The sequence below is a fragment of the Dryobates pubescens genome, chromosome 29 (genome assembly GCF_014839835.1).
Source record: "Dryobates pubescens isolate bDryPub1 chromosome 29, bDryPub1.pri, whole genome shotgun sequence".
Taxonomy (NCBI): Eukaryota; Metazoa; Chordata; class Aves; order Piciformes; family Picidae; genus Dryobates; species Dryobates pubescens.
The window spans coordinates 11,197,379-11,219,841 of record NC_071640.1 but is presented as its reverse complement, the minus strand read 5'-3'; the positions used below and the strand labels follow the sequence as shown (position 1 = coordinate 11,219,841).

General features: G+C 52.1%; 1 protein-coding gene across 7 annotated transcripts in view; it reads left to right on the top strand.

Moving 5' to 3' along the window:
• The window catches only part of EHMT1 (euchromatic histone lysine methyltransferase 1), a 62,381-nt gene that overhangs the window by 19,516 nt on the left and 20,402 nt on the right, over nucleotides 1-22,463 (top strand). For 5 of the 7 annotated variants that reach the window (XM_054174296.1, XM_054174293.1, XM_054174291.1 and 2 more), the window contains 10 exons: nucleotides 1,390-1,521; nucleotides 3,941-4,086; nucleotides 6,789-6,932; nucleotides 8,982-9,208; nucleotides 10,568-10,732; nucleotides 11,870-11,952; nucleotides 13,242-13,348; nucleotides 14,744-14,866; nucleotides 17,269-17,370; nucleotides 18,881-18,985. In XM_054174296.1, coding sequence (XP_054030271.1) covers nucleotides 1,390-1,521; nucleotides 3,941-4,086; nucleotides 6,789-6,932; nucleotides 8,982-9,208; nucleotides 10,568-10,732; nucleotides 11,870-11,952; nucleotides 13,242-13,348; nucleotides 14,744-14,866; nucleotides 17,269-17,370; nucleotides 18,881-18,985 — 1,334 coding nt within the window. The remainder of the gene's footprint in view (nucleotides 1-1,389; nucleotides 1,522-3,940; nucleotides 4,087-6,788; nucleotides 6,933-8,981; nucleotides 9,209-10,567; nucleotides 10,733-11,869; nucleotides 11,953-13,241; nucleotides 13,349-14,743; nucleotides 14,867-17,268; nucleotides 17,371-18,880; nucleotides 18,986-22,463) is intronic. The other 2 variants (XM_054174297.1, XM_054174294.1) reach the window with 1 other exon arrangement.

The following is a 22,463-nucleotide window of genomic DNA, read 5'->3' as shown; positions in this document are numbered from 1 at the left end:
ATCCAGGAAGGACCTTGTGGACTCGTGTCCCACGAGCTCAGGGAGTGGTTAGGTGAGCTCAGAGTGATGCTCAGTTGCTGCTGTCTGGATGTTTGTCCAGTTGAATGGAACATGCACATTGTTGCTTATTCTGAGAGCACCACAGCTAACGAGTGGCCTCTGGCCCATCTCATGGGGTGGATGTTGTTCTGGTGGTCATTCTGTTGTTCAGGTGGTCATTCTTGTGTGACTTAAGTTACCTAGCACTCAAAAAGGGGTTGCCTTCTGAAAGCTGTGGGGTGGGGAGAGCCAGGAATGCAGGCTGGATGTGATACTCCTCTTCAACATGGGTAAAAAAGAAATAAAGCAGCTGTGTCTTCAGCTTTGTTACTAAGGTTTCACACATCCATTGCCATCAAAGGGTTTATTCTTCTCTGCTTGCTAATTGCAAACAGGCCATTTTGTTTTTATCACTACTTCTGAGCTAAATGACCATACTTCAGCTGCTGGTCTCTCTGTGGGGTTTGCCAGTCATCTGGCTTGCTCCTCTTCCTCCCAAGGCAGCCCCTCTCTCAAGACAAAGCATGGGCTATTGATCCCTTTCAGAGGAAGCATCTAGTTCTTCATTGCAGACCTTCAATAAAGGTGGCAGCCATTCTCCCTGATTAACAAAAGTCTTCTGGCCAAGCTGGAGTGGGAAAAGCAAACCAGGGGAGAAAGCAAAGCTGAGGGAGTGCAAAGAGATTGACACTTCCAAGGAAGGCTTCAAGGGATCCCCCCTGCAGTCTCTTGCCAGTGAGGGATCCCCCTGCAGTCTCTTGCCAGTGAGGGATCCCCCTGCAGTCTCTTCCCAGTGAGGGATCCCCATGCAGTCTCTTCTCAGCAGCATCTTTGCTCACTTAGAGCCAGACCTTAGCTTTCATGTTTTTCCCCTCCCATTAAGCTGAATGTCACCTGTCTCGTCCTCTTCAGGATGTACATGATCAGCTGGTTTGCTCTGCCTGGCCAGAGTGTACCTGGAGCCCTTTGCAGCAGGTTGGAGGCAGGAGGATGTGTTGAGCCCTGGATTCATCCCTTCCTTGTGCCATTTCAGCTTCTGCTGCCGGTGCAGTGCAGCAGCAGGCAGATGTGCCTTTTGGTGCCTTCGTTGTTTTTGTTGTTCCCTGCCTCAGTGGAGGTGGAAGATCTGTCTGCTCAGACAGGGAAGGAAACAGGGGACCAAGCCCTCCATGCATGCCCAGGTGTTGCATTTTCATAATGCTGTGTGCATCTGTGGCCATGGCTCCCCGAGGAGCCTGCATACAGCCATGGCTTAGCCATGGCCCTCACCCCCACACCTGCTCGCACACCAGCCATGGGTTTTCATAGCCTACTTTCTCTTAGTGTGTTTCCACCTGTGTTTCCATCTAGGTGCCGAAGCCTATAAACCATCTTTGGTAGGCAGAGAAGGCCCTGGTCAGGAGAACAGTATGGAGTACATGGAGGTGTCCCTGGATTCCCTGGATCTCCGGGTGAAGGGAATCCTCTCCTCGCCAGCGGGAGGTGAGTTGGGGGCTGGGGTCGGGCCAAGGCCTGCCGGAGCCGGGGCGCAGGACGGGCAGCAGGGCGTGGAGCTGGAGCAGGGGCCGGGCCCGGGCCGGGGCTTTGTTCTGCGGGCGCTGCCGGGGCGGTGCGCGGGGTCCCGGCTGCCCCCTGGCGGCCGCGGGGCCGGCTCGGCACAGACCGCACCCGCCCCGGGGTCCCCCGCGGTGGGGATGGGGAGCCCAGCTCGAGTGGAGCACGGTGGCTTGGGATGGGGTCCAAGGTGCTGTTGCAGCCCTCCCATCGCGCTTGCCGGCTGCCCTCCGTTCCTTGAAGGATGCTCTTTTACATCTGCCCAGTGCCCCCAGCAGCCTCTGGGTCAGCCCCGAGGAGGGCTGGGACAACCCTTTGTTCCTGGTGCTAACCCCCAGCCGCTGTTCCCAGTGCTGAACTTGCCTCCATCCAGCATCTCCTTACTGACCTGGATCTAGCTGTCAGTCCCCTGTTGCTCTTTGACTTCCAGAGGTTGTGTATTTTTCTGATCCAGGCACATCAAAGAGCGGGTAGGAGTGTTCACCACCAAGGCAGGGTCAGGGTGGGTGAGAGATGCTTTCATAGAGCCTTTGGATGTCAAAAAGATTAGCAGAGTGACAGCATGGAAGGCAAGGAATGAGCTTTGTGATTTGTGGGCCTCAAAAAAGCTCTTAAACCTTTAAGATCTTGACAGGATTTTACGTGAAAACTGCAAGGACTTTCCCTGCTTGGCTGTCTTGAAATATCCTATCCCTTCTCTAGCCTTGGTCTTGTAACTTGTTGGCTAAAGGAAGCTCCTGACAAGATGAAAGCTTGGCTGATAGGGTCATGGCCACGGGCAGGGTGCTGCAGGGGAAAGTGCTGCCATTGCCAGGGCAGCTAAAGAGGAATCCCTCCCAGGAATGAGGTTAGTCTTTGCAGTTTTGCAGCAAAAGAACTCTCCTTTCAAAAGCTTAAAAAATAGCAGCATGCTTCCTTCTTGCTGGGACTCAGTCCCAGAGCAGGCTTGGGTAGGGAGGGCTTGGGATGCTTCACAGGGAGCCAGTCCGAAGGCAAACGTGTGAGGGTTTGCTTCTCTTATGGAATCACAGAATGGTAGGGATTGGAAGGGACTTCTGGAGGAGTCCAACCCCCCTCCCAAAGCAGGATCCCCTAAAGAATCACAGAATGGTAGGGGTTGGAAGGGACTTCTGGAGGAGTCCAACCCCCCTCCCAAAGCAGGATCCCCTAAAGAATCACAGAATGGTAGGGGTTGGAAGGGACTTCTGGAGGAGTCCAACCCCCCTCCCAAAGCAGGATCCCCTAAAGAATCACAGAATGGTAGGAGCCAGAAGGCTCCTCTGGAGGTCGTTGAGTCCAACACCTCTGCCAAGGCAGGATCACCTAGAGCAGGTTACACAGCAAAGTATCCAGACAGGTCTTGTAAGTCTCCAGAGAAGGAGACACAGGTCATGCAGAAACACATCCAGGGGGGGTTGAATGTCTCCAGAGATGGAGACTCCACAACCTCTCTGGGCAGCCTGCTCCAGTGCTCCATCACCCTTCCAGCAAAGAAGTTCCTCCTCTTGTTTAGATGGAACTTTTTATCCAAGCCTGTGCCCATTACCCCTTGTCCTGATGTGTTCTGAAGAGATGTTACAGCTGTGGAGGATGAGGAGAGGACTGAAGTGTCCCCTTTGTGTCTGGCCCAGTGTTTTGCAGTCATGGGTAACCTAATGATTGAGTTGAATCCAGAGGAGGCACGAGAACATTCACGCTGTGCCTCCATACCTGGCAGGGAGCCCCCTCAAAAGCCATTATCCACTTTGAAATAGGTTTGAAAATGTTCACAGTCTGAGAGAAGGAGCTGGGGGGAAGGCAGAACATCTCAGTGTCTTGCTGCTTGCTTTTTTCTCCAGTTTGTTCTCTTTCCAAAATAAATAATTCTTGGTTGGCTGAGACCAAACAGTCCCAGGAATTTTGTTTTCCCTTCTGTGCCATAGAAAGAGATGTTTTTGCCTTCCTGATCTTGCTCTATTTGTCACTCCACTCACTGTTCACGTTTCTGACTCTGGGTGGTTCCCTCCACGCTTTCTGGTGCCCAGAGCCCAGTGTTTTGGGGCAGGTGGGGAGGGGAGGCAGGCTGATAAATGGCTGTACCTCAGCTTGCTTTTCCTTGTCGAGGTTTCCTCTTCTCAACTTCTTACTCCTGATTTCAGCAGGGTCATTTGTGGTGTGCTCAGGCTTCCAAGATGCTTCTGGTGCAAGAAAAGCATCTCTTTTTATACAGGGTTTTTAGGGAGTGCCTTGAAAGTGTTTCAGGACATGGAACGGGAAGATGCCACAGGACGTGGGTGGTGTTGATCAACTGCATCCTTTCCCCTGCAAGAGAATTCCAGGGCTGATGTACTGGTTTTCTGTACTCCAGGTCTTTCCAATGGTCCTGAAGCAATGGAAGTAGATGGTCTCCAGGAAGTCCCCCTCTGTAGCTGTCGAATGGAAACCCCCAAAAGCAGAGAGATCACCACGCTAGCCAACAACCAGTGCATGGCCACGGAGAGTGTGGATAATGAGGTAGGAGCCTATCCTTCAGCTTCTCCCAGGCTTGTCTGCTGAGGACCAAGCCATGACGAGTCAGAAGTTGTGCTGGGTACATGTGTTGGGTCACTGCTAGACTGGGAACCCACTGATGTGTGGGAGTGGCAGGGCAAACACCTGGCTGGCCAAGCTGAGGGCCCCAGCACTCCGCCTGTATCGCATGCTTGGGTTGAGGCTGATCACAAGGGAAGAGGTTGTGCTCTCTGCTGTTGGAGAGGAGCTGGGTGAATCTCTCCTGCTTGTCCTGGCCTGTGCAGCTGGATCAAGCTGATGTAACAGACACACTTCAGGCCAAGTGGGCTAAAATGCATTAGCATGCATCAAAGTGGGAAAACCCAATCAGAGGGAGCTTGCAGCTGGTTTCCCTTGACTACGAAGGAGCTGATGCGAACCTTTCCATAGCCAGCTCTGGAGTTCTGTGAGCTTGGCATGGCCTGTGATGGCTCAGCCTGCCTCAGCCTTCCTCTCTCCTCCTCAAGAGGCTTCTGTTACAAGGCCTCCCATGTCCTGGCAACTCTGTGCAGCCCTCCAGGTCTGGCTGACTGAAAATGGTGCCATCCAGTCAATACAGCTGGGCTAGGTGGGCACCACTGGTCCCAGAAATACGGAGTTAAATGGCAGAAGTGACTCCCTCCAGGAGTCTGGAAAGTGAGACTGCAGGACAGGAACACACTCAGGAGGAACTTGGGTTTCTTAGAAGCTTCAGCTGAGCCTCAGTCACACTACAGCAGTCTGATACTTGCTGGTAGTAGGACAAGGAGTGAGAATATCCCTAGTTCTCCTGTAGGATCCCAGGAGAAGGGTGGATGGAGGGAGAAAAGGATAATCAGATTTGCAGCCCAGCTCTGCTTCTGTGAGTACCTATGGAGAATTTCCAAAGCATGGCAACATCTGAGTAATTAAAGAGAGAATGTCCTGGAACCTTACAGGAGAGAGGAGGATCCCAGGCTGCTGAATAACCAACAGGTACATGGAAGAGTTTTTGTGTGTGCTGTGGTTGGACACTTCTGTCCCTGGATAAATCACAGAGAGGAGAAGCAAAGGGCAGGCTTTATGTGAGATTCTTTTTTTCATAATGGGAGAAGTGACTCATAGGTGTTAGAAGAATATCAGCCATGTGAATAGTGAGTTCTCCAGGCTGTCATGTCCTTGGAGAATGGTCTAAATAGTTTTGAGCACCCTGCTGCACTCTCTAATGGTTGGAAAATAGCAGTTAATCATTTGGTACCTTTTTTTAGAGTTTCTAACAAATAAGATAGTGTGATGTCATAATGCAGGGGCTTCCTCACATGGACAGTGCAGCTTTGCACGTGTTGCATCTCCTCAGCTCCCAAGTTGAAAGCAGTTCCTTGGTCCTTTCTTGCCACCCTGCAACCCCTGGGTCCGTCCGCTGAGGGCGGTCCCGCCAGCCGAGGTGTCCCTACCCTGCGTAGACTTTGCAGCTGGGATTTGGGGGAGTTCAGTCAGAGAGGCCAGGGGTGAGTGATGAGCCTAGGTTATAAATCTGGTCTCTTTGTCTGTAGGGCTGTTGGTTCTGCAGGAGAAGTGGAGTTGAAAACAACTCCAGAGGCAAAATCTAGGTTTGTTGGGGAAGAAGCAGCAGGTCAGAGCTCAGCCAGAGCAGAGGGCCAGGCTGGTGGTGAGGAGCAGGCACCGTGGTCCCCAGAGACTCCTCTGCTTGTGGTGGCAGCACACAGTAAACCTTGCTCAGGTTTGGGTAGGGACATTGCCTTGTAGCAGCCTTTCACTTTTGTGTTTCTGGTTTATGAATGTCCCCTGCCAAGCATCTGGGGAGAGCAAGGTTCTTATCAAGAGGAGCTGACAGGGTCCAAGCAGTGTCTTGTCCTGCTAGCAGGTGGCAGCTGGGATGTGAACGTGTCAGCTGTGTGAGTGGGGGCAGCAGAAGGAAGTGCTGAGCCTTCTGCTGCAGCAGAGCCACTGACACTGGCTGGGAAAGGTGAGCCCCAGCTATGGGGCCTGCTGGCATGAGCAGAACAAGGTGGTGCAGAGGGAGACAGCTTTTGAAGTCCACAGCTGGCCATGGGGGAAAGCATGTTCAAACTGTGACTTCGGCTGAGCTCTCCTGGAAGCCTGGCTCTCCATCCCTGTGGTCTGGGCAGGGGCCAGCACTGGAACCAGCACAGACTCATAACTTCACTGGCAACGAGGAGTGATGATTTCCCCCTTTATCTTCCTGTGACTTCTGCTTTTGAACTGTAACAAGATTTAGTGTGTATGGTCCTGTTCTCCCGGTCACCACCACCCGCTCTTCCTGGCTGAGGAGAGCGTGTGCTGCGTGAGTCAGGCCCCTGGGACTGCCCCTTCTGCCTCTGCTTGGCTCTTGCCTCTTTCCAGATACCACTTGGTTTGTGTTTTGTTTTGCTTTGTTGTGGGTTGTTTTTTCTTTTCTGTTGTTGTTTTTGGTTTCCTTTTCGTGTTGCAAGGAGCAAGCGAGTCCGGGGTCCACATGCATGGTAGTTAGCAACTGATGCATCCCTTCCTGTGAGAGCAGCTTTCACAGCTTCCTGCTGCACTGCTAATGCTCTCTGGCACACAGCTGAATGCCTGTGAAAAAGCCAGGGCTCCTCGAGGGCAGTGGGCAGAGCCTTCCCCCGCACAAGCACAGAGAGTGTTTTGGTCTGCAGTAATTTCATGTCCTTTAATCTCTCCCGTTCCAGCTGGGCCGCTGCACAAACAGTGTGGTTAAGTATGAACTGATGCGCCCGTCTAACAAAGTCCAGCTTTTGGTGCTGTGTGAGGACCATAGAGGGAGGATGGTGAAACACCAGTGTTGCCCTGGCTGTGGATACTTTTGCACTGCAGTAAGTCCGTGCTCTCACAATCTAGGGAAGGGGGTGCCTGGCGCAGGAGCTGCAAGAGCTGAAGGTGGAGATGGTACCTGAAGGGCTTTACTGACTTCCTGGCATCAGCTCCACCTCGGTCCACAGCACGTCAGGTGGTGTTCTCAACAGCAAATGTGTGTGAGGGTAGTTGCAACCATCACCTTTCTCTCCCTGGAGACCCCAAGGGGTGCTACTGAAGGGCCATAGGGATTTCTTTGTTCAGGGGCTGTTGTGGTTTTTTTTCCCCTTTCTCTCTGTACAGGTCAACTGCACCAAAAATTGTGTGAGCCCAGTTTGCAAATGGCTCTGTGTACACACATCTGTGTCCTCCTGATGGTTTAGATGGGGGACTTGAGTGATGGCACTGGAACAAGGCAGTGGTTGAGATCTCCTGCTGCTTCTTCCATCTCTGTCACTGGGGCTTTTTAATAGCATTGGTCCAGTCCTTTAAGTCCTCAGCATCCTCCTTTCCCTGTTGGTTAAAACCCACCAATCTAGTGCCTCATGGGGTGATGAGGAGGCTTAATTGTCTGATGCTAGTGTTCTTCAGGATGACTCAATAGAAGGTGCTACAGGAGTCTCAAGCTTTATTGTACTAAATGGAACCATCCTGGGCTTTCATGCTGAGTCAAAGATCATTTAAAGGATAAAATCCTCAAAACCCTTAAAGGCAATTTTGAAAAGCTGAAATGGAGTTAATTTATACAATCACAGAATCATTAAGGTTGGAAAAGACCTTTAAGATCATTCAATCCAACTTTAACCCAACTACCATGACCACTAAACTGTATCCTGAAGTGCTACATCTGCAGCTTCTTGAACACCCCCAGGGATGGTGACTCCACCACCTCCCTGGGCAGCCTGTTCCAATCCCTGACCACTCTTGCAGCAAAGATATTCTTCCTAATCTCCAACCTAAACCTCCCCTGGCACAACTGAAACTCATTTCCTCTCATCCTATCACAAGTGACTTGGGAGAAGATACCAACACCAGCCTCACTCCCACCTCCTTTCAGGGACTTGCAGAGAGCAATGAGGCCTCCCCTCAGCCTCTTCTTCTCCAGACTATACAACCCCAGCTCCCTCAGTTGCTCCTTGTGTGACCTGCCCTCCAAACCTCTCCCCAGCCTCGTTGCTCTTTGGACACCCTCCAGGACCTCAATGTCTTCGTTAACCTGTGGCACTCAGAATTGAACCCAGCACTCAAAGTGTGGCCTCACCAGGGCTGGGTCCAGGGGCACCATCACTGCCCTCCTCCTGCTGAAATCAGATTGCTCAGGAGGATTGTGCCTTCTGGAGGAGAGTGGGTTTGGACCAGCCTTTGCTTACATGCTCCTGCAGCTCTCAGTGACGTGTCACTGTTCACAGAGGTGAACCGGGGAGTGTTGTCCTGTGCTTATCCCTCCCTAGCACCACAGAGCACAGCAGGGCTGATACCACAGGGCAGTGAATTCTGTGGTATTCCAGTCTGGAGAATTTTGCTGGAAGGGAAAAACAATTTCAGGCAGGGTTGCCCAAGTGTGTGAAATGAGAAGCAGCCATATTCTGGGGCTGCTCTGAGCAGAGAAGTCACAGGCTTTGGGTTCCATTGGGCTTAGCAGCTGGTTTAGTTGTGTTGGTGCAGGTTCCTGGAATGGTTTGTGCACAGCTTTGTTGGTTCAATGCTGGCTCAGCACGCAGCTCTGCAGTTTTCTCTTCCAGTTCTGAGGCATCCTTACAGTACACTGGCACTTCTAGGAACATAAGCAAGAACTCCAAGCCTTAGAGGAAAGAGCTGGAAATTGGACCTCCCTTACTTCTCTTTCCCAAGCACAACCAAACCCAACTTGCTTTGCAGTCTCTAACCAAGTGAGCTTTTTCCCCATGACCTTGCTTTTGTTCTCTTCCAAGAAGTGGCAGTGCTTGCTTACTGTACGGGAAGCGCCAGGGCCAGGAGTGAAGTGTTTGAGAGCTCTGCGGATGCAGCAGGTGGAAGGGGGAAGGCACCCGGTGCCCGAGGTGTGAGCTGCTTCTCTGTGGTTTCTTTAGGGCACTTTCATGGAGTGTCAGCCCGAGAGCAGCATCTCCCACCGTTTCCACAAGAGCTGTGCCTCCCAGGTCAACGACATGAGCTACTGCCCCCACTGCGGGGAGGAGGCCTCCAAGGCGAAGGAGGTGACAATAGCGAAGGCAGACACGACCTCGACGGTGTCCCTGGCCTACGAGCAGCAGAAACCAGCAGCTGTGGAGGGAAGGGCTGACACCACCACGGGGAGGTGAGCTTGGGAGCAGGGGAGGTGAGCTTGGTGTAATCTCAGGCCTCGTGGTAGACCATGCTTTGCGTTTTGTGCTCCTCCTGGTGGAGAAAGTGCCCTGGGGTCTTGCTCTGAGGAGGAGGACCTGCTCTGGGGTCCTGCTCTGAGGAGGAGGACCTGCCCTGGGGTCTTGCTCTGAGGAGGAGGACCTGCTCTGGGGTCCTGCTCTGAGGAGGAGGACCTGCTCTGGGGTCCTGCTCTGAGGAGGAGGACCTGCTCTGGGGTCCTGCTCTGAGGAGGAGGACCTGCTCTGGGGTCCTGCTCTGAGGAGGAGGACCTGCTCTGGGGTCCTGCTCTGAGGAGGAGGACCTGCTCTGGGGTCCTGCTCTGAGGAGGAGGACCTGCTCTGGGGTCCTGCTCTGAGGAGGAGGACCTGCCCTGGGGTCTTGCTCTGAGGAGGAGGACCTGCTCTGGGGTCCTGCTCTGAGACAGAGGACCTGCTCTGGGGTCCTGCTCTGAGGCAAAGGTCCTGCTCTGGGTTCTTTCTCTGAGGAGGAGGTCCTGTTCTGGGGTCCTGCTCTGAGGAAGAGATCCTGCCCTGGGTTCCTTCTCTGAGCAGAGGTCCTGCTCTGGCTTCCTTCTCTGAGACAGAGGTCCTGCTCTGGGCTCCTTCTCTGAGACAGAGGTCCTGCTTTGGGGTCCTGCTTTGAGAACTTGCTTTGAGGAAGAGGTCCTGCTCTGGGCTCCTTCTCTGAGGCAGAGGTCCTGCTCTGGGCTCCTTCTTTGAGCCAAACTCAGCTGCAGGAATCTGTAAGTGTGTTTTGTGTGGCTCAGTCTGTTGGAGAAGAGCACAGCAGCCACAGGGTGAGCTGGAGCAGAAGCTGTGAAGGTAAGAGGGGTTCAGGAGTTAAAACCATTCCTTCTATTTGTAGGAATGGAGTAATAGTGGAATGAGTTGATGTTGCTAGGTCTGCTAAGTGACAGAGAAGTTCATGCAGGACCTGGCTGTGGCTGCTGACTTGTACCCATTGGGCACAAGTACAAAAAGGATGAAAGCACAGAGGAAAACACAGGTCAAGCCATCCCTGCACTCAACAGTGCTCCAACTTCCTCTCCAATCTGATCATGTTCTGGTGGCTTTGGTGACTTGCCCCATTCTCCTGGGTTTCCTGTAGCACAGAGTAGATCAAAATATAGTCATAGGAAAGCTTTTGGGGGTAAGTTCTTACCAAAAAGGCTGTAAAATATATTGGTTTGTGTTTTGTTGTCACTTACTGTATACAAAATCCATTCCCATTGCCTCCTTGGCACACAATGCAGGCTGTTGTGTATTTTTAATGGCTGTGCTTTGGCTCTCTCTCCTCTTTTTTTTCTCTTCAGTGGCACTGGGACTCGGTTGTCAGAGGAAGACAAGCCAGAAAGTTCAGCTGCTGAGGGGTTTGACATGGCTGGGTCTTCAGTTTTTCCAAAGCCTACTACTAGCCTGAGCCAGGGACCCGTTAAAGAAACTCTGGAAAGTGCCCTGATTGCCCTGGACTCTGAAAAGTAAGAAGAAGGCAACTGGGTCTCTCTAGTTCCACCAAAGTTGCTTAACCTGAAGGAAAACTGAGACTCAGTTTCTCTGCATTTTGGCCTCACTCAGACCTCTCTTGTTCACTTCAGCCATCTGTCACTCCCAGCAGATAACTCATTCAAGAGAGCAGTTATGGAATGGGGTGCAATAGAATGGGATGCAATAGAATGGGATGCAATAGCATAGCATAGCAGTGCATTAACCAGGTTGGAAAAGACCTTCAAGATCATCAAGTCCAACCTATCACCCAACACCATCTGATCAGCTAAACCATGGCACCAAGTGCCTCATCCAGGCTTTTCCCAAACACCTCCAGTGCTCTGTCTTACTGATTTCTCTGGAGGATTTAGTTTTTCACTGGCCTTCCAGCCACAGCTGTAACTTCAAGGAGTTCCTGTTGGCAGCCCCAAGACCCAGAATTGGTTGATGTGCACTGAATAGATACAGCCCTCGCTAGAGCAAGGGTGGTTGTGGCTGGAGCAGGAAGCCTTGTGTCCAACTCTGGAGCCCTCAGCACAGGAGGGAAATGGAAATGTTGAAGCAGGGCCAGAGAAGGCCACAGTGGAAGCCCTCCACTGTGAAGCCAGGCTGAGAGAGTTTGGGTCACTCAGCCTGGAGAAAAGAAGGCTCCATGGAGACTTCTGATGGCCTTGCCATGCTTAAAGGGACTGCTAAGAAAGATGGGGACAGAGTTTTTAGCAGGGCTTGTTACAGAATCATAGAATTATTTGGGTTGGGAAAGACCTCTAAGATTGAGTCCAGCCCTTGATCTGACACCACCATGGCCATTAAGCCATGGCCCAAAGTCTGCAGGTTTCTTGAACACCTCCAGGAATGGTGACTCTACCACCTCCTTGGGCTGCCTGTTCCAGTGCTGACTGCAAGGGTGTTGGGCTCGATGACCTGAAAAGTCCCTTCCAACCCAAACCATTCTGTGATACATTCTAAGACTTCCTTCCAGCCCCTGTTCTTGTGTTTTGCTGGCACTCTGGAGCTGTGCCACCGGTGCAGACTTTGCCATGCCTGTGGGGTAGCAGTGGGGTGGGTTCAAATGCTGGAAGTGTTCTTCCAGGAGCGTTAATTGTTGCCCTTTTCCTTTCAACCTGCAGACCCAAGAAGTTACGGTTCCATCCAAAGCAGTTGTACTTCTCTGCAAGGCAAGGAGAGCTGCAAAAGGTCCTGCTGATGTTGGGTAGGTGGCTCCTTCCCAGGACATTGTGTGTCTGGCAGCACTCCCAGCTCCTGCCTGGCAGCTGCCAGAGTCCAGTTCCCAGCACGGCCGCACGTCATACTCCCCACTGCCCCGTGTGAGTGGAGCTGGAGGAGAAAGCCACTGCCACAAGTGATGTGTCACTGGGAGGGGACTCATCTTTCTCTGAAGTGTGAACCTGCTCCCAGCTTGTTGCTGCATTTGGGAATGCCTTTATCCAGAGAAAGGTGTTTGTATCCCCAGGTGTGATTCTTCCAGTCAAACAGAACCTTTCCTCTCCATGCAGTTAGGTATTAGTGGAGAGGTCAAAAGATGGGAGTCAGCTTAAGCAGAGACCTGTCAGCAAGACAGCAGAAAGGAAGAGCCCCTCCATACGCAGGATTTGTGTTGGGGGCACGTAGTTTGCTGTCACCAGCTGACTCTGAGCTCTTGAGTTTGTTTGAAGCAACAAATATTCCTGTGGAATCTCCTCCTTTGAAGGACAGGATGTTTCCTTGGCATCATTTCCTTTCCCTTCCAGTACTTTGCAGTACATTTTTGGCTGCTTTCTGTTCTTGTCATTTATCAGATTCTTCCTTTTTCCCCCACCCCCCCTCCCTCCTTCTAGCAAGTGTTAGCTTCATTGTTCCAGCCTTGAATAGCACAGAAATGATATTCATTGATACTTAACTATGGCTTCAGCATACGCAACCTGTTATCATGCCCAGACATCTTTGTCTGGCTGTCATCATCTGCTGTCAGTCTGTGCACAGCTGTGAGAGGCTCTGGCCAGATCTGGTAGCTGGAGAAGCTCCATCTACTTTGTAGCTTTGAGTTTGCAGGCCTGCAAAGAGGATCACTAATCTTAGTGGCAGTTCCTAGTGGGGAGACAAAAGGCCAGGTAGTGCTGACTTCTTGTTTCCAACCTCTGTGCTGCTGGAAGCGAAGCAGCAGCTTATTCCCTTTCATCCTTGGGTGGTGGTTGTGGTTTGATTGCCCTGAGAGGTGGTGGACTGTGGATCTGAGGGAGATGGCTTGTGTAGAAACCGTAATGCCTTAAGGATATTCAACTCCATGGTGTTACTAAAGCTCTTGGTTTGAGGGCTGTTGCATATTGAATGTCCAGGGGACTACCCTGAGAGCTTTCTGGCTTGAATGTGTGGTGGGTCGTGAGAAGGGCTGGGAAAGGGCTGGGAACCCCTCTCTTAAAAGCTTTCAGTTGAGACCTGCTTCTTCTGTTACACTTCAGTCTCTGAATGATGCTTGAAAGCATTTCTGCTCTTGTTTTGCAGTGGATGGAATTGACCCTAATTTTAAAATGGAGAATCAGAATAAGAGAACTCCTCTGCATGCTGCTGCTGAGTCTGGCCATGTGGACATCTGCCATATGCTGATTCAGGTCTGTCTGCACTTACAGTCTACAAGCAATTTTCTGTGGCTTTTGGTCTCCTGCCCCACATGGCTGAAGCACACTTTGGAAATTGGCACTGAACCTCCTCCTTCTGAGGGTTTGCTAAGTGGGGAGTGGTGGAGAGTAAAATCAGATCTAGGAGGTCATGACTGGAGCTGCCTTTCTAGCCTATTCTCCAAGCAGGCTTCACTGAGTGGGCAATGAGCAGGTGAAGCTTCCATGTAGGGCACTGTGAAGCATGTGGGAAGCTATCTGCCTGAGCAGAGCCAGCACTGCCAGATGTGCAAGCATGGGCTGACTGCTGGCAGACTGCAGGTTATCTGCAAGCTGCTGCTCTTTGTAACAAAGAGCCTGGAAGCCAGCAGTCCCTGCCTTGCCTTCTGTCAAAACCAAAGGGACTCCAGCAGGATTTTCATCTCTGCTGTAAGTGTCCCATGTGTGAAAAGGAGAAAAGATGCAAGTTTGGGTTGTTGGTCAGAGGTTTGGGTTCTAAGTGAGGGAAGATGGTCAAAGACATAGGGATGTTCTCATTGAACCTGCTCCAAAATGATATGAGTGCAAAGGACAAAAATGTTACAGTGCTGGGAAAAGCTGGAGGTTGATTTCTCTGATTTGTTACACAGAGAGTATCTAGAAAGTAGCAGTACAAAATCCATCAATAATTATCAGAGGGCTGGAGCACCTCTGCTATGGAAACAGTCTGAGGGGGTTTGGTTTATTCAGTCTGGAGAGGAGAAGGCTCCAAGAAGACCTTCTTGTGGCCTTCCAGTATCTGAAGGGGGCTAAAGGAAAGCTTGAGAGGGACTTTTGAGAGTGTCAGGGAGTGATAGGACTGGGGGGGATGGAACAAAACTAGAAATGGGGAGATTGAGACTGGATGTTAGGAAGAAGTTGTTCCCCAGGAGGGTGGTGAAACACTGGCACAGGTTGCCCAGGGAGGTGGTGGCAGCCTCATCCCTGGAGGTTTTGAGGGCCAGGCTGGATTTGGCTGTGAGCAACCTGCTGTAGTATGAGGTGTCCCTGGCCATGGCAGAGGGGTTGGAACTGGCTGAGCCTTGAGGTCCCTTCCAAGCCTGACAATTCTGAGATGCTGTAATCACAAGAGTTATGCAATGCCAGCTGTTGGTTTCCTTGTGCTCTGGTTACTGGCTGTGGAAGGCAGCAGGGAGGGCAGGCAGTGCTGCTGCCTTCCAGGACAGTTGAAGCTGGTCTGCCTTCTTTCTTGGGTTTGTGTGTTTGGGTTTTTTTCCCCCCTGCTTTAATAAGGCTGAAATTCAGGGAAAAAAGCTCCAAAGTTACTACTGAATCCCAACTCCTGCACCCTTCCTCTGCTAGGCAGGAATAGTAGTAACTGTCCTTGTATTGCTTTTGGCCTCTGAACAGGCTGGTGCTAACATAGACAGCTGCTCTGAAGACCAGAGGACTCCACTGATGGAAGCAGCAGAAAACAACCACCTGGAAACTGTGAAATACCTTATCAAGGCTGGAGCACTGGTAGATCCTAAGGTACCAGTTCATTCCTTCCCTCTTTCTCCTGGAGAAATCACTCCTCAGCCTTTCTTTCCTGACAGGTTTATGTCTTGGCTGGAAGTGCAGGGGCAGAGGGGCAACGGACTTGCTTGTCTCGGGCATGAAGCTTGGCAAGGCTGTGGTTGTTGGCAGTGTCATTTTAATGGTGCAGTGTCCTGGCTGTGAGCAGTGTGGGGCAAGTGCTGTCACTTGCTACAGCAGTTTGTGGCACCAGATGTGTGTGTGTGGAGGTGTGGGGGGGTTGGTGTTGGAGTTCATATGGAACCGCTAAGTACCAGTGGCACGAGTCCATTCTAGGGAGTTTGATTTCACAGTTTTCTTCTCTATGGACTCCAATAATGAGAATTTTGGGGTGACATTTTAAAGCAGGCTGCTTTATTAGGTGCTTGCCAAGCCAGCAAAATGAGAGAGGAAGTTTTGCTGTCCAAAGGACTGATGTGTGGTTTCTTGCAGTCACGCTGCAGCGGTCAAAATCGGCTCCCATCTTGAAAGGCTACCCTTTAATTTAAACAAACACAATCAAATGCAGCTGTCTGCTTGCCTTTAGCATGCTCTGGTTCCTTTGCAGGCTTGGAAAATATACAGCCTGTTTATTAGCCCCATAAATCAGATGCTATTTGGAGCACAGGAACCCTCCCCGTGTGAACTTCTCATTGTCAGGACCTGCTGCCGCTGCTGGCGCTCTCCTCTGCCATCGCCGGGGAGCGCGGCAGGGCGAGGATGCTCTTGTCCAAAGGAGCTGGGCTGGGCCAGGAGGATTGCACAAGGTGTCAAGTGCACCCCGAGCCTTAAATGGATCTTTGGGAGCCTGTTTGTGGGCTGGGAAGGGAGAAAGAACAGAAAGGTGTGGGCTCATGCTGGCTGATGTCCCAAGTGCCTTGAAGCCATCCAGACATCTCTCACCTGATGAAGAGAACAAAGAGGGTTTATTGCTCCTAAAGGTAAAGGGAAACATCCTGAGCTTGCAAAAGCAAATGAGAAGCCTGAGATCACGTCTGAAGTCTAGACTAGTTTATTATGTTAATTAGTTTCTTGCACCAAATTAGTCATCTCTTTGAAAGCAGCAACCTTGCAGTTTAGAATCGGCTCCAGCCACTTGGGTGAGATGTAGCAGCCCTTAACTGCTGTGGGTGTGAGCTGAACCTGCTCAGCCCAGTCCTGCAGGACTGCTGGGGCAGAGGAATACTGAAGACAGTGGTGGGGGCTTCTCAGAGCCCAGGGCAGAGCTGTTGATCCTGGTAACAGGAGGTAAAAGCCCCACTCAAAACCTGAAGAAACTTCCTGTTACAATCCCCCTGCTCTCTGCAGGCTGCCCTTAGTTCATGCTCATCCAAGGGGAAATCTGTGGTGTTAGTCAGATGTGACAGGCACTTATGGGGGTGTAGAAACCTCTTCTGTACCCCAAGAAGCCCATGGGGTGTAAACTCTGACCCCAGGTGTCCCATGGTTGGTTACTTGGAGAGTTGCTCCCTAGCCCTGTGCCACGTTCTCTGCTCAGCTCCATCCGAAAGCTTTTGCCTCTGATGCTGCTTCCAAAGGCTTGGCTGGAAGGAGTCATTTTGGGTTTCAGTCCTTCATTTCCTTCCCCTCATTTCCTGGTCTCTGGGCCTTGCCATTTGCTAAGCTCTTGGGATATAAAGGCCTGATAAAAATCAGGCTCCAGCCGCTGAGATCTTTGGTGTCAGTGTGGGAGTACCTCCGTCATGACTCACAGCCTGTCCATCTCCGCCAGACCTGGGCTTCTCAGCTCCCAAAGGCATTTTCACCCTTGATGGTTGTTTTTAACTCTCATCTCAGCCAGATGCCTGCAGGCACAAGGGGGGCTTGGTCTTTTGGGAAGCTCCCAGCCCCTGTGCAGAACACCCTTGCCCTGCTGCCAGGTGCTGGGATGAGGCCTTGTGCCACTGAAAGAGAGCACAAACCCTGCATAAATGGAGCATTTCAGGTTGAGACCAGGCTGCTTTTCTGATTGAAGTGCAAGTTCTGCCTCTGTAAGGGATTCCTGCCTCCCCTTGGCTTTCCAGTACATGGAGAGGAGTTGGAGAGGGTCTGCTGGGCAAGGGGAGCATCTGCCAGGGTTTGGGGCTGGTACTCTCCCTAGGTTTGCAGAGGTGTCTCTTCCCATCACCTTTACACTCTCAGCTTCCTACTCCACACAAGTTGCAGCTCCTCTGAGCTTTGTGTGAAGCTCCCTCAGCTCAGTGTTGGTGGTGGTTGATGCTGCTCCCTTCCCCCCTGGCAGTGGGCAGGGGGCTTTTGGGGTCCTCTGCTCCCTCTGTGAACATCTCTGGTGTTCCTAAGTGCTACCAGTGGCACAGGGACATGGGAAACACTGGCAAGAGATATCCTCTGAGTGCTTGTTCTGTGCTTGTGCCCAGGATGTGGAGGGCTCCACTTGTCTGCACCTGGCTGCCAAGAAGGGGCACTACGACGTTGTTCAGTACCTCCTCTCCAATGGGAAGATGGACATCAACTGCCAGGTGAGGCCTTTCTGCAAGGGGCAGAAGCTGCTTTTCTCAGGTCAGGGAGCTCAGTCTGCACAGCAGCTACTCAGCTACAGTCCTGCTGCTGGGGGGCACCTGAAAAACTATAGGGTGACGTGCCATGGGCATCCTGGTGTGCCAGAGATGGTGATCCCCTCCACTGACCTCATGGATCCTTTCTTTCCCTGTGCATTGATTTGCAGTTTCTCCTTGACCCTGAATTTGCAGGTAGAGCCTGTTGCTCAACTGTGCTCATCCTAGCAGGGCAGGAGGTGGGAGTATCCCCAGCAGCATGGGCAGCAGGTGGAGGGAAGAAATTCTGCCCCTCTGCTCAACTCTGCTGAGACAGACACACACCCCCAGTGCTGGGGCAGCTCTGGAGTCCTCAGCACAGCACAGCCAGGGACCTGTTGGAGCAGGGCCAGAGGAGGCCACAGCAGTGCTGGCAGGGCTGGAAGCCCTCTGCTGGGAGGCCAGGCTGAGAGAGTTGGGGTTGGTCAGCCTGGAGAAGGCTCCAGGGAGCCCTTCTGGTGGCCTTGCAGTGCTTAAAGAGGCCAAGCAGAAAGCTGGGGACAGACTTTTGAGCAGGGCCTGTTGTGACAGGCCAAGGGGGCATGGTTTGAAACTTGTTAGTTTAGAGGGAGATTTGGATGAGATGGAGGGAAGTTTTTTACACAGAGGGTGGTGAGACCCTGGCCCATGTTTCCCAGAGAGGTGGGACATGCCTCATCCCTGGAGCCATCCCAGGTCAGGTTGTCTGGACTCTGAGTAATCTTCTCTAGTTGCAGATGTCCCTGCTGGCTGAGGGGATTGGACTAGATGGCACTTACAGCTCCCTTCCAACCCAAACCATTCTATGATTCTATCAAGGACATGCTGTGGGATAGGTCAAGCCTAGCACCTGCCATCACAGAGCTTATCCGCTGCCCTAGGGGTGAGGGAATGCTGCATCAGGGTTCCTCATTCTGGCTGAAGGCCCCAAGCTTCTCAGGGAGCTTTTGTAAGAGCTTCTAGACTGGTTGGATATTGGTTGTGTCTTTTGGACAGTCAGCTGTGTTTGGACAACCTGGAGCCATTGCCAGTAGGCTGAGCTGCAGATAAGCTCCAGCCTGCTGAGGTGTTGGTTTGAGTCACTCTGGGCTCCACAGGACCCTGAGGGACCTCTCCCTGCAGCAACATAAACTGAAGGAGAGTGATCACAGAATCATAGAACTGTTTTGGTTGGAAAAGCTCTCCAAGATCATCCAGTCCACCCATCAACCCAACAGCACCCTGGCCATCAAACCATGCCCTGGAGTGCCATGGCCACACTTCCCTTGAACACCTCCAGGGATGGGGACTCTACCACCTCCCTGGGCAGCCTGTGCTAATCCCTGAGCACTCTTGCAGGAGAGAGACATCTGAGACAGGTGTGGGGAGGAGAAGGGGTCTGTGGCTGCTCTGAGGCTTGGGAAGCAGCAGGAGACTGTGCTGCTGTGAGGCTCTGACCCTTTCCTTCTCTCCTCAGGACGACGGAGGCTGGACGCCGATGATCTGGGCCACCGAGTACAAGCACATCGAGCTGGTGAAGCTGCTGCTTGCCAAGGGCTCAGACATCAACATCCGGGACAATGTGAGGGGCTTCCTCCAACCCCTTCCAGGGGGGAACCTCAGTCTCTGTTTAAAACCCAAGCAAGCCCAAGGAGGCAGATTTTGGCCTCAGTGCAGGGAGGTGCAGGGGTCCCATGATGTGGATGGTGTGGGGCAGTGAGGGCCAGGTGTCTGGTGGGGGAATTTTCCCCCACATTCTGGGAAGAGGCTGGCAAGAAGTCCTTTTCCTCCAGCTCTTCTGACACAGCCCATCAGGATGCTGTACAAATGCTGCAGGCTGTAGTCAGCTCTGTGCCCCACTGCTTCTAGCTCATCTGGCTTCACTTGGACACTGCAGCAGGCAGATCCCCTTGAGTCCAGACTTACCAGCTCTGCATTGGCCATGGACCAGTATGCACTGGGAATGGGTTAGGAGGCTCCTGTGTGCCTTTTGAGGGGCAGAAGCTTGTGCTGGTGTTTTCTACCAAAGATACAGGCTCCTACCAAACAGGGCTTTCAGACTAAGGACTGCAACTCCTTGGGAAGAGCTGGGCAGACACTCAGCCAGCAAGTATGGCAAGTCTGGCTTGTCCTTGGCATAGCAGGCCTGTAGTCACCAGTGCAGACAGAGCCTGCCTAGGCTGGCAGCTCAGCCTGCTGGAGCTGGCTCTTGGCCTGCTCTTCACCTCTGTAAATCCTGCCCAAGTGGGATGTCCTCTGTGAGTCCCTGGGAGCTCCCTGCCCCCAGCAGCACTGCATGTAGTACTGTGCAGCAGGTTTCACAGGGATCTTGCAAGGGAACAGATCTGATCCAGGGGAGGTGCTGTCTCCTTTTTAAGCAGGTTCTCTTCAGGAGGCTCATGAGATCAGCACTGCTTCTCTTCTTTTTTACTTAGTAGCATGTTTCTCATTTATTCCTTCCTGTCTGTAAGGATGGTGGGGTTGTTGATCTGCTTGAAGTAGGGAGGCTCTGCACAGGAATCTGGCTGGGCTGGATCAATGGGCCAAGGCCATCTCCCTTAATGTCTCATTTTGTGTCTTGGGTGCTAGCAGGGGTAGGTGTTGGCAAGATTGTCTTATGGGGCTCAGAAAAGGCCCAGCTCTTCCCAAGGAGCTGCAGTCCTTAGTCTGAAAGCCCTGTTTGGTAGGAGCCTATATCTTTGGTAGCTTAGATAGTATCCAGGCAGGTCTGGATCTGATACTGTTCCTAATAAGCCCAAAATTCAAGGCAGGAGAGAGGCCTTCTGGCATTGTTGCCTTGCTTCAGAGCCTTTCTGCTTCGATGCTATAGACACTGAGATTGAGGGCACCCTCAGCAAGTCTGCAGATGATACCAAGCTGAGAGCTGCTCTTGATAAAGTCTGAAGGATGATCACATCCTTCAGATCACATCCAGAGGGAACTGGGCAGGCTGCAGAGGTGGCTGAGGAGAATCTCCTGAGGTCCAATAAGGCAAAGTACAAGGTCCTGCACCTAGGTTGGGGCAATCTTAGATATCAGTCCAGGCTGGGGGGATGATGAGATTGAGAGCAGCCCTGCAGAAAAGGACTTGGGGGTGCTGGTGCACAAGAAGCTGGACATGAGGCAGCAATGGGCACTGGCAGCCCAGAGGGCCAATGACAGCCTGGGCTGCATCAAAAGCAGCATGGCCAGAGATGGAGAGAGAGGATCCTGCCCCTCTGCTCTGGGGAGACCTCACCTGCAGTGCTGTGTCCAGCTATGGGACCCCCAACACAATGTCTCTCAGACATGGACCTGATGGAGTGGGTCTAGAGGAGGTCACAAAGGTGATCAGAGAGCTGGAGAACCTCTGCTGTGGGAACAGGCTGAGAGAATTGGGGCTGTTGAGCCTGGAGAAGAGAAGGCTGCAGGGACACCGTAGAGCTGCATTTCAGTGTCTGCAGGGGACCTACAGGCAGGCTGGGGAGGGACTGTTCAGAAGGGCCTGTGGGCATAGGATGAGGGAAAATGGTTTGAAACTGGAGCAGGGAAGATTTAGCTTGGCCATCAGAAGGAAGTTCTTCACGATGAGGATGGTGAAATACTGCAACAGGTTGCCCAGAGAGGTGCTTGAGGCCCCATGCCTGGAGACATTCAAAGTCAAACTTCATGTAGCCCTGGGCGGCCTGATCTAGTTGGAAATGCCTCTGCTGAGCTCAGGGGGGTTGGACAAGATGACCTGTGAGGGTCCCTTCCAAGCCAGTGCAATCTGTGAGCCTGGGACAGGACAGCACTGACTCGTTTGATCTGTCACAGAAGCTGTTTGGCTACCAGTTAAAAGATCAGTCACTAAATGATGGAACCCAAATCAGCTCAGTCAACAAGTCACTTGAAAGAACATAATCCTCTGCAGATTTATGGATCACATAACCCTTCCTTACCTGTGCTGGGGTACTCCTGATTGCAGTCATTAAATGCAATGTCACTTGTGCTGGGAAACATCATCCTGCAGGAGAAGTGCTTCTGATTGTAATTATGCTGCTGTTAGGCAGGAGCTGATGCAAGGCAGAGTAGGGAGTCTGGAGGTCTGTAACCTGTCTGAGCAGCAGCATGTGGTGTGCAATCACCAGGATTAATTGTTTTCTGTAGATTGAGTGATGGGATGAGGAGTTTTTATTATAGATGTTGCCACAGCAGTGATGGGAGGGCTGGAAGCCCTCTGCTGTGAGGCCAGGCTGAGAGAGTTGGGCTTGTTCAGCCTGGAGAAGAGAAGGCTCCAGGGAGACCTTCTGGTGGCCTTGCAGTGCTTAGAGGGCTGAGCAGAAAGCTGGGGACAGGCTTTGAGCATAGCCTCTTGTGACAGGACAAAGGGTGATGGTTTGAACTGAAAGAGGGAGATTCAGAGTGGAGAGAAGGAAGAAATGTTTGACACTGAGGGTGGTGAGAGCCTGGCCCAGGTTCCCCAGAGAGGTGGGAGATGCTCCATCCCTGGGACCATTCTAGGTGAGGTTGTCTGGGGCTCTGAGCAACCTGCTGTAGTTGTGGATGTCCCTGCTGGCTGCAGGAGGGTTGGAACTAGAGGATCTCTAAGGGTCCCTTCCAACCCAAACTATTCTGTGACTCTATAACGAGAGGCAGAAGCTGTAGAGTAAAAAGGCCTCCCCGCTCCCTGGGGTGTGTCAGTAGCCTCCCTGTTTCAGAGAGGATCTAAGTGAGGTTGCAATGACTAAAGCTGTGCTTTATTTTTGCTTTAAAATAAAAATGAAGGGGGGGGGGGGGGGGGAAAGGTAGCCAAGTAAGCTGATGCCTGTCCCTGCTGCTGTAATGGGTGTCTTCAGAGCTTGTCGTGGGGAAGGGTTCGCCGTGTGCTGCTGCAAATTGCACTGTAACAGCAAACAGAGTAGCAGGGCTTAAAATATCTCCTTCCAAAAGATGAGTGTTCAGCTATTTCGAGTGCTGCTGCTGAGGGATGAGCACATACAGTATTTAAGAGAAGCCTCAAGTGGGATTGATTGCTTTCCCCGTGGCTCCTGGTTCATTTTCTAGCACCTTCACAGACCCTGTAGCTTCTGCTCTGCTCT